The sequence below is a fragment of the Dromiciops gliroides genome, chromosome X (genome assembly GCF_019393635.1).
Source record: "Dromiciops gliroides isolate mDroGli1 chromosome X, mDroGli1.pri, whole genome shotgun sequence".
NCBI lineage: Eukaryota > Metazoa > Chordata > Mammalia > Microbiotheria > Microbiotheriidae > Dromiciops > Dromiciops gliroides.
The window spans coordinates 4,751,331-4,766,685 of record NC_057867.1 but is presented as its reverse complement, the minus strand read 5'-3'; the positions used below and the strand labels follow the sequence as shown (position 1 = coordinate 4,766,685).

The window sequence follows — 15,355 nt, the reverse complement described above, 5'->3', positions numbered from 1 at the left end:
GAGGAGGCTGGGGCGGAGGCGGTTCGTCTTGCTCTGGCTTGCCCCGCTAAGAGCACTCGCATGGCTGCGTCCAGGGAGGGGTCACTCGCTCCATTTTTCAGTGGATTCGTGACCCAGGATAAGCCCAGCCTCCCCCAAGATCCTTCACTGAGGGGGGTCACTGCCCCACATGCTCCTGGGTGGCTTCTGGGACCATAATGGCAACTGCTTATGCCTGAACTGTACATGCACATGTACAAGGCTAGTAAATGTCTATTAACGGTTGAAAAGCAAACCGAATTCTAGGGTGGGTTTTATAGATAGAGCTTCAAGCACTTCCCACGTAGCAAGCTGTAAGCCCACCCATTAGAGTTGGGGTTTTTTCCCCCTTCATGAAAATTCTGGCTATAAGCTATCCTTGCTGTATAGGTTGCCTGTCTTCCCACAGTTGTTCTTAGCAGCTGCTAATGGGTGGGGATCACCCAGCCTCCTGGGTCTGCTTGCCTGCCTCCCCGTAGTTGCTGAGAGCCAAGGTCAGCTCTGTGCACCGTAGTAGATGCCAGCGCCCTGTTTTCATGAGCTCCATGGGCCCTACTTGAACTGGAAGCTTGTTGCCACAGGGCACATGGTTTTCAAGAGCAGTAACAGATTAAAAGGGTAAGCAAAGGGAGGAGTCACTGTGCTGAAGGTATGGGGATCCCACTTGCTAGAAGCGGATTTCAACATGGTAGAAAATATTCTTCAAATTGGACATTCCTGGTGACGTGGAGGGGTCAGGGAGGGGGTTGGGGTTGGGGTTGGACGGTCTTGTGCGTCTTTTCTGGTAACATGTGAGGTGGTACGGACTACTGTCCCCAGACCTGATCCCCATACAGTGAGGGAGCTGACCCCGGGGTTACAGCCAGTGTTGGCCCAGAGATGTTGCCATGGCAGCAGCCCTTTGTGAGAGAAGGGTCTAATGAGGGCATGGGAGCCCTCTGGGCTTTAGAGATGGCCAAGTGTCCCAAAGTAGGGAGTGGTCCAGCTCAGCAGCTGTTGGATGGCCTTCCTTGTCAGCTTGTCCCTGGGCCCCACTTCTCCAAATGCCTCAGGCAGGGCTGTATAACAGTCCTGAGCATCCTGGAGATCTGGTTTCTCCCCTTTTCTCATCCATCTCTTGGATGGTCTCATTTCCTCCTCCCCTTAGACCCTAGGATTCTCTCTGAATTACATCCCCGCCACACAGTAGGTGCTTAATAAACTCTCCTTCCAGATGGTATCATTTTCCAAAACAAATTGTATTTGATTAAGAACATTTACCTTTCCCCCAGTTACTCTTCTAAAAACTGGAGCCCAGTGAGAGCAGTTTCATTCAGCTGATGAGGGTGTCCTTGAAGCATAGTTCCTGTGGCCCTGCTAGGCCATTGTGCCTTAACCCCGGGCTGAACTCAGGTGGGCTGGGGGGACACCCTCAGTATCTACATGTGGCCGATGTGGTGATTTCCATTAAGAGGGACATCGAGGGGCAGCTAGGTGGCGCAGTGAATAAAGCACAGGCCCTGGATTCAGGAGGACCCGAGTTCAAATCCAGCCTCAGACACTTGATACTTACTAGCTATGTGACCCTGGGCAAATCACTTAACCCTTATTGTCCCACCCAAAAAAAAAAAAAGAGGGACATTGACCTAGAGTGTGGGAAGAGCAATTTTAAGGGAGGGTTTCCATGTTAGTATATTCGTCCTTTGAGAAGAATATAGACAGTTGGGTCTGTATATGAGACTGCTTGGGTCCTTGCTCTGTCCATGATTGAAACCCAGTGGCCCCTCGTGCCATCAGTCAGTTTATCAGTGACCTAGATGATCGTAACAGAATTCAGTTAATGCTCACATACCCATGTCCCTGCCACATTTAGGTGGTAGCCAGTCAGACTGGAATAATTTTGGTAAGCTGACGTTGATAGTTCTCAGTACACAGAGTATTCTTTCTTCTCAAGAACAAAGCTACTAGCTAGCTGGGTGACTTTGGCCAAGTCACTTCCCCTTTCTGAGCCTCAGTTTCCCTACCTATACAATGAAAGGGTTGACAGCAAGCTATTGTAGTACTTCAGGCATGAGATGATAGGGGCCTACGCTAAGTTAATGGGAATGTCAGAGGAGAGAAACAGAAATATGTGAGAGATGTTATGAAGGTAAACTTGACAGACCTGGGAAACAGATTTTTTTCCCTCATGTTTCCTTAACTAAAAATCACATGATATAAAAATGCAAAGATGTCTATTCCAGAGTACCTTGAAATCACCTGTCAAATATGCACCTGTTGAGTTTGGTCTCGTGTGAGGAAAGAGAGCAGTTACTGAATTAACCCCAAAACGAAGGGTTGAGCTAGGATCATCTCAGAGGGCCCTTTTCAGCCCCAAAGTTCCCTGAATCTTGGTGTGCCGGCTTTACAATAATGATAATGACAACAACAAAATCCACTGTTGTGCCCCCTCACTTCAGCCCCCAACCCTCCAAATGCTTCAGCGGACTGATTTGGGTCATGAGGGACAAGGCTCTGCCTTGCTCCCTCCCCACTGCTAGGCAATGAGCCTAACCGTTTGAACAAGCTGTAAACAGGTTAATATGTGACAGTTGCTCCTGCTGATGCAGTCAGAGAAGGGGGAGTGGTCTCTGCAGGCCTGACCTTAAGTCATGCAGAACAAGTTGGGACAGGGGTGACTAGGTTGAGCCTCAGGGTTTAGAGGCTTCTGTTCTTGTTGGAGTTGATACAAGGGCCAGGTGGACCCAATCAGCCTGGGTTCTGGCTCCTTTGAAATGAAGTGGTTTGAGGAGGCCCTTCCTTGGCCCTCTCCATCCCCTACCATAGACCAGCCTCTTTGTTCTTTTAGATCCCAGGAATGTTGTCTTCTGTGGTGGCAAAGCTTTGGAAAGGCCCTGTGAATGGCAGCTGGGCTCTGAGTTTGGGAATTGGGGCTGGTGAATGAGGTTCCCAGGAGGGCACCCTATTCTGCATAAAAAAAGAAGGTGACCACTATGGTCACCGTAAAGCTGATTATTTGGGGCTGGGGCTGACAGAGACAGACCCCAGAGAGTCTAAAGGTGTTGGAGCCATCAAGTTGGCATTAAGGAATTCAGAAAACTCCCCAGCCCCTGGCTCTTACAAGAGGCTCGTGTGGGGCAAGCCTGGATGGGGCTGGCCAAGCCTAGGTCTACTGGCTCAAAACAATCTTACTACTCTGTAGTCAGGGCTCATCTTTGCTGAAGCTCTTTTACATAGACATAGGTTTCTGCCATGATCTATTCTTTTTTCTTTTTTCTTTTTTTTGCTGGGCATTGAGGGTTAAGTGACTTGCCCAGGGTCACACAGCTAGTAAATGTCAAGTGTCTGAGGCTGGATTTGAACTTGGGTCCTCCTGAATCCAGGGCCAGTGCTTTATCCACTGTACCACCTAGCTGCCCCAGGCCATAGGTTTCTAAAGAAAGTCCTACTCCATATCTTCTCCTCTCTGGGCCTCAGTTTCCCCATCTGGACTCGATGACCTGAAGGCCCCTTGGAGCATGAAATCCTGGAAGCCTTGAAGTTCAGAGTCCTCTTTTTGATGGGTGCTTGCTTTTTCGTTTTTGCCTTGCTGTGGTAGATGGGACAGTCCCATATACTCTGAGAGTTAATATGTAAACCTGTCCCTTCCGGGGACTTGAGAACACATTCCAGCTTAGGCCACTTAGAGGAAAATCTGCTTGTGTTTTCTCTCATAAACATGACCCCTGGTTTCACCAATGGCATTATCATGTCTAGCTCTCTCCAGGCTTTGGCCCCCTGGGTGACTGTTTCCTCTGCCCATGTGACATTAGCAAACTCTGAGAAGTCCTAGCGCCAGATCCCCAAAGGGGACCCTTTAGTGATCAACCAAGAAGCTGGCCTTTTGGTCCTGCGGGACTGCTTTTGTTCAGCACCACTGCGGGGGAGTGAGAGCCCACTGGTGGGTTCTTGTCACCTTCACCAGGCTCTGACCTCTTGCCCCTGGAGCTGATCCTGGGCTCTTTCTGCACTCTGAAGTGCACCCACAATGACTTTCTGCCTGAACCTTCGGCACTTGCATCTCACCCAAAGGTCTCTGGGAGCTGAGGCCTGCTGAGCTGACTGACCTTTCCCTGACATGATGGGGTCCATCTCCATCCCTGGGACTGAGTGTCAGAACAGTCACTCCCCTGCAGCCCTTCATGCTTTCTGGCTTAAGAAAGAGTATTTAATGTCTGTTCCAATACAGGTAGAGCCAAGGAGCCCTCTTGTGTGTGCTCTTCTCTGAGGTTTAAAACCCTTCTTTGCATAAGGCCGTTGAGAATGGTGAGGTCAACAAGTAGCAGAATCTCTCCATTCTGGGGGGGGTGACCCCTTGTTACTTAGCAGCAGGCAGCTGGCTTCCTCCCATATCAGGTCAAACCAAGCACGGGTGGTATCTTGTCATCTTGTTCCATGGGGCCTCTGGATTTGGACTGACTTGGATACAGCAGTGAGTTCATCCTCTTCTTCCTCCCTGGCTTTCCATAGAGTGGCTTTTGTAGAGGAGCCTCCCAGTATGTTGGCATCCTTCCTCAATGTCGTAGCCATTGGGGAACGTGGCGGCTGGCTCTGGCTTTGTAACTGGCCCACCATCTTGTCCGGGCATCTGTGGCCTTGATTATTTGTATTCTTTCTCCTTCTGAAGTCATGAGTAATATTCTGCTGTCCACTTCCACCCACCATATGCCTTAGTTGTTGCTTCTAGTTGAATGAAATAACAATTTAGATGCAAATGGAGGAATGAAGAAAGCCCATCTAGATGGAACACTATGAACTCCTATCATTCAGTCTCAGCTGCTGGATATTTGGGTAGCTTACAAAATCCTTCTGGAGCTCAAGTGAGTCAAGGCAGCCTGATTTTGTCATTGGCTGCTGCTCTCTCCGCTCAGAAACATTGGCTCTCCTCTTTACGAGCTCGCCTGTAGCTCATGTTACTTCCCTCCCTGCTTTCTTGGGGCCTTCTGTTTAAATGAGAATCAGCAGCCTGAGGTGTTTGGTGTCTTGTGGCTCCAGGTTTGCTGGCATCTAATTGAGACTACGTCTTTAAGATTTCCCTCCTCAGTAACAAGCCTCCTTTTCCCCAGGCTGGTCCAAGGGGGTCTGTTCACGTGAGTCAGCCAGTGACATCACGTTGGAGTGCTGGGGCTCTGGAGGGTGGCTGGCTCCTGGGAGACAGGGCTGATTGCAAGTGCTCTTTTTTCCTGATCCACCCGGGGCGGGCGGGCAGGCAGGCGGGCTTTCTGCCGGTGAGTGCACAACCGCCTGCCGGCCTGCCTGCCTGCCCAGAAACAACATGCAGCCTGCAGTGTTGGGCTCCCGCGGGGAGCTGGTCAAGTAAAGGTAAGCAGCCGCTGCTGCCCTACCCCCCCCCACCCCACCCCAGGAGCCCAGCATGGGGTGGGGGCCTGGAGGGCAGTGTGGCCAGCACCCAGCAGGGGCTTCAGACTCCCAATCAAACTGTCAGAGAATGCCAGGAGGAACGATGCTGGGCTCAAATTACTGAATGAAGTCATCCCGTTTTTGGGGTGGGGGCAGCCACCGCTGCTGCTATTGCTGCTGCTGCTGCTGCTGCTGCTGGGACAAGTTGGGGCTTTGCTAGGAGCAAGCAGGGTGGGGGTGGGGAACCTTCAGAGATTAGACGCCTTCTACCTTTGTCTGGTGCAGCATGAGGATCATGGGAGAGAGCTGGCTGATGCTTTTTAAAAATCAATTTCTCAGGATCCTCTGCCTCAGATGAAATGAGAAATCGGAAACCCATGGGAATCTAAGTGGAGCCTTGTTTGCTTTTTCTAGTGGATTTCTGGCTGTGAGTTGTTTGTGTTGGGCTGCATGGGAGGCCTGGGAGCCTTCCTCCCCTTGCCCTGCTGTCCTAAGCTCCTCATGGGCCCCCCTCCCCCCCCAGCCCTTTGTTGTTATCTCTCAGAAACCAGCTTATCGCTATCTCTGGGGCCTGACGGGCCAGTCAATGCGACCTTAGCAGTTCTCCTCAGCCTTGCTCTCTCCGGTCAGGTGTTCTGGAAGGCGTTGCAAGGACTTTGCTTTGGGGATTTAAGATTAACTTCTCCTCTGCTGGATCCGTGGGATTTGGCCTTTGGCCTTTTCCTCCCAGTGGGCCGGTTTCACTGCCGCTGGCTCACTCGAGACCAAGCCCATAAAGAACAGGTATGGCTCTGGCTATGAAAGCCAACTTTTTGTCCTTCCTCTAGGAGAATGAGGGGCCAGAGTTGGGAGTGAGCTCGGCTGCCCTTCATGCCCGGATCCGCAGAGTGACCACAGTGCCAGCCAGGCAGCATTGCTTCCTTCCCCTGCCAGGGACAATGCTGCATCAGGCTAGGAACAGGGAGTGTGGTGCCTGCCAGGCCTGCACCCTCTGCTGCTGCTCAGGGAGAGCCAGCCACCCTCTTCCTGGACTTAGCCCCTCCCCCAACAGCCTGCTCTTGACTCAGCTGTTCATCTGCTCCAATTCATGGTGACCACCACCAAATGGGACAGGGGAAAGCTTTGGGATTTGATCTGGGCGCAGCCTAGGACCTGGGGCCAGCCCCCACACCTCTTGCCTTTGGGACTGCCTCTCCAGGAAGGCCTGTTGAAGGCAGGCCCAGTCTCCCTTCTGTGCTATCACAGGACCTTTGAGGGGGGAGGCCCAGCTAAAAGGTACTATCTTCCTGCCCTTTTTCTCTCCTAATTCCAATCATCACCCCCTTCCCTGCTGCCACTTCCCATTCTCTCATTTCCCTCCACCTCCAATTACCCATCCCCATCCAGCTGGGCTCCTTCTCTTTAGCCCTCTTTGTCTTCTGCTCCTTCTTTCCCACAAGACAGTGTTTTCCTGTCTACTCTCTCCAGTACTGCTTGGCCTTTCTCTTGTGTCCACCACATTGGAGCAGGGAAAGGAGAAGAGTCACTCCTTGAGCATCCGATGCCACCTCCTGTCACCAGTTAGTGACCTCTGTCTTTGAGGCCCTTATCTGCCAGGCCCCTGCTCTTGCTCCCTCCTTTTTCCAGGGCTTCAGGCCTCACATCCTTCCCCTCTTCTCAGAATCCTTGGTCTCCCATCACTGCAGACAGAGATAGTGATGGTTATGCCCTTTGACCTCACTGTCCTGCCAAAATGTTTCCTCTTTTACTGTAGCCTTGTGTTCTTCCATTTCTCCCTGCCTGCATAGTGACCTCCAGGCCCTCTACCCCTCAAGATTCCCTGAGGCCATTACCCTAGCCCTGAGGGGTAGTGTGGTACACTGGAAAAGTCTTTGACTCCGATGTCAGAGGGCCTGAGTTCAAAGACTACCTCTGACTTATGTAAGCAAATCACTTTCAACTCCCTGTGCCTCAGTTTCCTTATCTATAAAATGAAGGGATTGGGCCAGATGATCCCTGAGATCCTTTCTAGGTCTGGGATTCTGTTGTTCTCCCCTTCCAGTTTTAACCCTATACTTAACCACTTCAACTATATAAGTCTCATTTCAACCCCCAGTTTTAGATTTCACCCCCCACACACACACACACCCCATCTACCTTCTCTACTCCTTGTGTACTAAATGGTACTAGAGGAAGACAAACAACCTTACTGACTAGAGCCATTACAAAAGTAATGTTCCCTGCTCTCTAGTGGGTCCTCACTGCTGCAAGGCCTTTGATGCTGCCTAGTCTGATTCTCTGCTGCACTGCCTGCAGCAATTTCAGACATTTACTAGCTGTGTGACCTCGGGCAAGTCACCTCACCCTGCTTTCCTCAGTTTCCTCATCTGTAAAGTGAGCTGGAGAAGGAAATGGCAAACCACTCCAGTGTCTTTGCTAAGAAAACCCCACATGGGGTCACAAAGAATCAGACACCTGAAAACAACTGAACAGCAGCAACAATGAACTGGCCCACACTCCTGGTAACTTCCAAAGCTGCCTTTCTCAAAGCCCTAGCCTTCAGTGGGCAGCAGCCTGTATTGCCAAGGTCTTCCTTGTTACCCTGGATGGGCCTGATGGTAGTGGTATCCCTTGTTCCTGTTTGAATCACCAGCAATGGGTAGATAGTAAGCATCAGACTTGCCAAGTTTTGGAAGGCTCTTCATTTCATTTTGGACACATGCCCCAGAAAGGGGGCGATCCTCTGTAGTAGAGCTAGTTTCTGGTGCACACCCCCACCTTGGCTGGGAGTCAGCAGCCATCACTATTCTTCTCACCTTCCTCCAACCCGCACTGGCTGATCCCTGGCCTGCCAGCACCCACCTGGGACTCCATGTCACTGTTCTTTGGATGGCAGACAGCTGCTTCTCCCTGTTTCCTGCCTCTTTGGGAAAAGCCTTCTAGCTGGGTGCTGCTTAGCTTCAGGAACTCAGTAGCTCTTCTTCTGATGGTAGATCCAACCATGCCAGGAACACTGGATTTCATTCTGGGAAAGGGAGGACTCGTTGAAGGAGGGAGAATGCAAATTGGCCTTTAAAAGACGGGCAGTAGGTAGGAGGAAGTGAGGGCATTCTAGGTACAGGAAGCACTCATTAAGGGCCTAAAACCCCAAGAGCAGGCTAGTTCCTGGGGTGGGGGTGGGGTAATGGTCAGAGAGTAGTCTGGTTTGGCCAGGCCATAGAACAATGAGTGAAGAGTAATAAGAGGACTAGAAAGGTGAAGTAGTGCCGGGTTAGAGGTTCTCAAGGTGGCAGGCAACAGAGAGCCACTGAAGATATTTTTAGTGGAAGAATCTATGAAAGAAGACGTTCTTATGCATAAGAGTGATTGTTTTGGTAGCCTTATGAAGAATGAATTAGAAAGACAGGTAGGAGCAGGTAGAGAATGAAAGTCCAGGTAGGCAGGTAATAATAATAATAGCTAACATTTATTAAGTGCCTACTCTGTGCCAGGCACTAACAACCCTGAGGAATAGGTGCCCCCCCGTTTTATGTGAGGTGTTTTGCCCCCCCCCCATTTTTATAACCCACATCTTATAGATGAGGAAACTGAGGCAAACAGGTGATGTGACTTGCCCAGGGTCACCCAGATAGTAGGTGTCTGAGGCCCAGCGCTTTATCCACTGTGTCTCAGGTGATCAAAGGCTTATATTTAAGGCTGGTGATAATAAAGGATCAAGGGGAGAGGACAGATGTACCTGCCAGTGATGTTGCAAAGGGGCAGTTGGTAAGGTCGGTCATCAGTTGATACTTGCTTCTTCTTCCTCTCTCATAGCCAAAGAGGGCCCTAAGGGTACGAGCATGGGAGAACAGGTGTATCTTGCTACCAGAGGCAGAAATAGAGACGTTAAAAAGAGGAGCAAGCTTACGGGGCAAGGTAATGAGGAAAACACTGAATGACTTCATCAAACTGATGGCAGAAAAGCTGCGGGCCCCAGGCGTGGAGTGAGGCATGCGCTGTCAGGCGTGGCCAGCATATTGACTGGTTTTGCTTTGCTGCGCCTCTTTATTTGTGGTGGGTAGAGGGGTGGTAAGAGGGAAGAATCATGGGGAAGTGTCAGTGATGGATTGGTTTTTCTAAAGGATAAAACTTTTTGTTGTCTTTTAGATAATGAGTTCGGTTGCCAACATCTGTTGTTTCAGGTGCCGGGTGCTGGGTGGAGCTGTCCTGTATGTAGACAGTTAGAGATGCAGGATTGGAGCTAGGGCTGGGGGGAGTCAAGAATGAAGACATAAATGGTGGCTACATCAACTTTAAAGCTGTGGGAGAGACTATAAAGAATAACAGACATTTCTTTAGCACTTAAAGGTTTGCAAAGAGCCTCATCTATGTTCTTATTTGAACCTTACAATAACCCTGAGACATAGATAGTACAGGCATTAGGATCTTTATTTTATAGATGAGGAAACTGAGGCTCAGATAAGTGATGTGACTTGCCCAGATCATGTAACTAGGAAGTGTCACAAGTGGAATTTAAATGCAGGCCTCCGTGATTTTTGATTCCTGGGGCTGCTAGGTGGTGCTGCTGTGGATGGGTTTGGAATCTGGAAGACTCATCTTCCTGAGTTCAAATTTGCTTTCAAGTTCAGACACTTGCTAGCTGTGTGACCATGGGCAAGTCACTTAACCCTGTTTGCCTTGGTTTCCTCATTTGTAAAATGGGCTAGAGAAGGAAATGGTAAACCAAGAAAACCCCAAACGGGGTCATGAAGAGTTGGATGTGACTGAAATGACTCAACAATTTTCTGATTCCAAGTCCATTTACTGTCATGTCTTTTCTCCATGGAGAGAGACCAGACCTAAGGGAAATGTCCTCAGGAGAAATATGAGACATCAAAGAAGACAGAAGTTAAAGTAGAAGGAAGAAAAAACAGAGAGTTAGATGTCAGTGGTTAGCATGGTCAGAAGCTTCTGAAAGGTCCAGAAAAATGAAGATGGAAAGGAAAACCACTGGGTTTAATTAAGGCTGAAGAAACAGAGACTTTGACAGAGCCATTTTACTGGAAGACTGAAGGTGAGGATGGTAGGGAAATGGAAGCCTTGGACAGAGACCACTTTCTCAGGACATTTAATAGTAAGAGGGTGAGAGGAGGGAGATCGGCTCAGGTCCAGGTGGGCTGGAAAGCTCAAGAGGAGGGTTTTTTCTTAAGATGAAGGAGACTTGAACGTGTTTGTGAGTAGAGGGGAAAGAGCCAATGGCGAGGGAGAGATTCCAAAAGCTAGGTGGTGGAGAGTTGCTGCCTGCTGGAGTGAGGCCCTGAAAGTTCTGGGAGGGAATGGGATGGGTGCTAATGACTGCTGCTTCCATGCCCAGAGGGAGAGAGTCAAGGATGGGGGTGGGGACGATGAAAAATCAGGGCCACTTGAGGAGCAGGAGCTGAGAGATCTTGGTCAGATGGCAGCAGCCTCTCCGGGAGGTAGAAAGAAGCTGGGCCAGGAGTGGGGGCATGGCAGGGGGAGTGGGATGAAGTGACGATTTGGAGCAGTTGCTGGAAGTGATGCAAGAGGGCAGGCACTAAGAAGGGTTGAGGAGGGGTGTTGATCTAATAGCCAAGAACCCAACTGAGTTGTTAGACCATGAATTCCTAGTGGGTGGATTCCTTGTTGTTTTGTCCCTTTTCCCAGGGATGATCTGATTTGGGCTGTGGCCCAGTGCTGAGGATTTGTAGGGTGGGTCCTAGGAAAGGTGGAGGGGATGGAGCAGGCCAAGGAGTCTGGGATAGTAGATCATGTTAGGTCATGGGGTATCATGTTGAGTGGTGAGCACAAATGAAGCCAGAGTCAGGGAGATGGGCTAGAAAAGTCAGGAGGGGGTCGAAGATCAGCAACAGCAATTGAAACGCAAGAGTGAGAATGGGAGAGATTGTGGTTAGTGAGAAAATCCCCAGAACCTTTTGCTCTCGGCAGGGTGTGACCTCTCTTCTGAGATAGTGTGTGGTCAGTTAGGGTCAGGGTTAAAGTGGGGCAGGCTAGGAATTGATTAGAATCCAGGAGCTTTGGAGAGCACAAGACTAAGTGAACTTTGAAAGGTCCTGTGTCTCAACAAAAATATTCACAACTTCCCTATTTCTAATATCTCCAAATTGGTCCTCCTGAATCCAGGGCCGGTGCTTTATCCACTTCGCCACCTAGCTGCCCCCACACATTCGGTTTTTTGTTGATGGTTCCCACTAAAACAATTAAAATGCAAACGTGTACCACGCTGATTTTCCTTCCTCCCTTACGCCTTCTAACCAATGAGATGTTGGGTTTCCTTGAGTCTCCACGTTACGTCTCCTTTTGGTAAAATCTCGCTGATAGCTGAGTTTAAGTTCTTCTCACCCCCTCCTAATGCGGACCATGGAAGTAATTTCATGCCTCATTTCCCCAGTAGTGCGACTTAGTCTGTGTAGATTTCCAATCATTTGCTGGGTAATACTGACTTTTGAGCGCAAGCTTTTCATGAGTTGGATTTTTCCCTCGATGTCCTTGTCTCCCCGGTGCCTGGCACAGTTCTGGGGCCATAGGAGCCACATAATAAAACCTCTTTGGTTAATTGAGAAACCAACTAATGTTTACTCCTCCTCTGCAGAGTTCATGTCATACAATGGAGGAGGGATGAATGTTCCAAATAAGATGATGGACTTCTTAGAGGAGCCTATCCCTGGAGTGGGGACCTATGAAGACTTTAATACCATTGACTGGGTGAGGGAGAAATCCAGAGACCGCGACAGGCACCGAGAGGTAAGGCAAAGGTAGTGGGTCATGACCAAGGACACCTGATGGGCGACATATGGGGAATAAATGTACTTTGCCTCTCTTTGGCTGAGTGCTCTGGCCTCCCTTGGCCTCTTGTAACCTCCGGGTGAGAGTGTCATCCTTAATTCTTTTTCATGTTAGAATGCCTGCTACTGTGATACCTACAAGTTTGGCTCTGGATTCACGTGTTTTCTTCATTTTGGGGGGCGCTCTCAATCGTTCACATTTAATGATGCCTCTTTTTGTCCTGGGGCATATATGACTGACAGGAATGACTGGAGGTCTATGGAAATGTGAGTGTATGACAGTGGAATGGATAGAGCAGAGAGAGGGAGCCTTGAAACCCCCCATCCCTACTGTCTTTGTGCTGCCTTCTGCTTCAGTTTCTTCAGAGATAATATTGGAATGTTGGGTTTCCACAAGTGTTGAAAATGGAAGGTTTGCACAGAGCTTCCCAATGAAGTGATGGGAAAATGGGAGTTTGTTACCCTAATGCTAACATTCCGTTGGGAAGATGCCATAATCTATTTTACTGCTAAAAGAATGTGGTTAAATTGGAATTAAGTGTGTTCTCTGACCATTTTTTGAAATTAGACCTTTCCTAGAGCATGGCCCTTACATGAGGTGGCTAGCTTTTTTTAGAATTTCCTTGAATTGGGGGAAGGGACCTAAGGCATGAGTCTTCCTGGATTCTTTCCCTTGACTCCCACAGTGACTCCCCTTTTGAAATAGCAGTCGCTGATGATACTGCTGGTGTAAAGGGGGTTATAGGCGTGTCAGTGCCCACGGGTTTCTCAGCATCTTGAGCATAGTGTCTTTTCTAAAATGTCCATCTCCTCCAGACCTCTGTCCTGTGGAGGTGCTGAAGAATATGTCTGTTGTATAGGTGCCTAAACGGGAATGGCCTCACCAATGTCCCTGCTCTGTGGACATCCGCCTTCTGGAGTCTGCATCTGGAGGCTCCTCACCACAGGGCCCACCAAGTGGGACCATGCCTAGGGGCAGCTTTCTGTAGAGCAGATGCAATTCTGCCTGTCCTCAGGATGATGATTTTCCTATTCACTGTTCAATAGTCATGAACAAAAAGTTCCAACATGTTTGTCTAGTGATCAAGCAACTGTGGAGTGACTTTACAAACAGAAAAGTCCATTCAAGGGGCCCAGGTCTTTTGTGATTGTCAGAATGTGTTCTCAACCTTCCCATTTTAGTATTGGCTTTATCACTAGCAACTGGTAGCAAACATTTCTCATTCCAGATTTATTATGCCAGGCCTGGTTTTAAAAACTGCCTGATTTTCAAAATTATTGGAAACAATTGGTGTATGTTTGTAGTGTTCTACAGAGTCTTAAGACTTTTAAGTGCCTGGCATCACAGATCATGATACTCAAGCAAGAGGAAACCTTGCACAGAAGTGCCAAATTGTGTGTGTGTGGGGGGGGGGGGTTGTTTTTTGGGTTGTTTTTTTTTTTTTTTTGCAGAGCAATGAGGGTTAAGTGACTTGCCCAGAGTCATACAGCTAGTAAGTGTCATGTGTCTGAATCTGGATTTGAACTCAGGTCCTCCTGAATCCAGGACTGGTGCTTTATTCACTGTACTACCTATAGCTGCCCCCTGTGTTCTTTTTTTTAAGTGAGGCAATTGCGGTTAAGTGACTTGCCCAGGGTCACACAGCTAGTAAGTGTTAAGTGTCTGAGGTCGGATTTGAACTCAGGTACTCCTGACTCCAGGGCCGGTGCTCTATCCACTGCGCCATCTAGCTGCCCCTGTGTTCTTTTTTTAAAATTATTTTTAACATTCTTTCCTTTTTAAATTTTGAGTTCCAAATTCTCTTCCCTCCCACCTGCTGAGAAGGCAAGCATTATGATAACAATTATATGTGTGAAATCATGTAAAACATGTTTCCATATTAGCCATATTTCAAACAAAGCAAGAGAGAAAATTATCCTTCACTTTTCACTCAGAGTTAATCAGTTCTCTCTCTGGATGTGGAGAGTATTTTTTCAACATGAGTCCTTTGGAACTGTTGGTTCATTATATTGATCTGAATAGCCAAGTCTTTCACAGTTGATCATCATTAAAGCATTGTTATTACTGTGCACAATGATCTTCTGGTTCTCCTCAGTTCACTTTGCATCAGTTCATATACATATTGCCATGTGTTTCTTTGGGGGGGGGGCAATGAGGGTTAAGTGACTTGCCCAGGGTCACACAGCTAGTTAGTGTCAAGTCTTTGAGGTCGGATTTGAACTCAGGTCCTCCTAAATCCAGGGCTGGTGCTTTTATCTACTGCGCCACCTAGCTGCCCCCACCATGTGTTTCTGAAACTACCCCCTCATCATTTCTTATAGCGGAATAGTGTTCTATCACAATTGTATGCCTCAATTTCCCCCAATTTATGAGCATCCCTTTGATTTCTAATTCTTTACCAGCACAAAAGAGCTACTATTAATATTTTTTACATGAAGGTCCTTTTCCTTTTCCTTTGATCTCTTTGGGACACAAACGTGATAGTGATATTGCTGGGTCAAAGGGCGTAGTTCCAAATTGTTCTCCAGAATGGTTGGACCAGTTCAGTATTCTACCAACACTGCATTAGTATACCTGTTTTCCCTCATCTCCTCCAGCATGTGTCATTTCTGATAGGTTGTTTTAATCCACATTTCTCTAATTAGTAGTGATTTAAAGCATTTTTTTTCATGTGACTATAAGATAGCTTTGATTTATTTTTTCTGGATGCCTGTTAATATCCTCTGACCGTTTATCAATTGGGGAATGGCTCTTATTTTTATAAATTTGACAGTTTTGTATTCAGCATATATTTGAGAAATGAGGCCTTTTCAGAGAAACTTGATTCTAAATTTTTTCGTGTTTTTTCATTGACTGTAGTACCTTTTAGCAAAATGTAGTTTCCCTGATTACCCATTTTAATTAGGCCTATTTTTGTTTTTAATTTATCTGAGATCATGATTGCTATCCCTGCCTTTTTACTTCAGTTGAAGCATAATAGATTCTGCTCCAGTCTCTTATTTTAACTGTGTGTATCTTTTTTGTTTCAAGTATGTCTCTTGCAAATAATATGTTGTTGAATTCTGGTTTCTAACCCATTCGGCTATATGCTTCTTCTTTTTTTTATATGCTTCTGTTTTATAGGTGAGTTCATCCCAATCACATTCACAGATAAGATTACTAAACTGAATATTTG

At 47.9% G+C, this 15,355-nt stretch overlaps 1 protein-coding gene across 6 annotated transcripts in view; it reads left to right on the top strand.

Moving 5' to 3' along the window:
- Positions 1 to 15,355, top strand: part of CLCN5 (chloride voltage-gated channel 5) — a 100,203-nt gene that overhangs the window by 65,779 nt on the left and 19,069 nt on the right. For 3 of the 6 annotated variants that reach the window (XM_043974963.1, XM_043974959.1, XM_043974960.1), the window contains one exon: positions 11,987 to 12,138. In XM_043974963.1, coding sequence (XP_043830898.1) covers positions 11,987 to 12,138 — 152 coding nt within the window. Of the gene's footprint in view, positions 1 to 5,140; positions 5,359 to 6,027; positions 6,181 to 9,197; positions 9,292 to 11,986; positions 12,139 to 15,355 lie in introns of those variants that run through there. The other 3 variants (XM_043974961.1, XM_043974962.1, XM_043974958.1) reach the window with 3 other exon arrangements.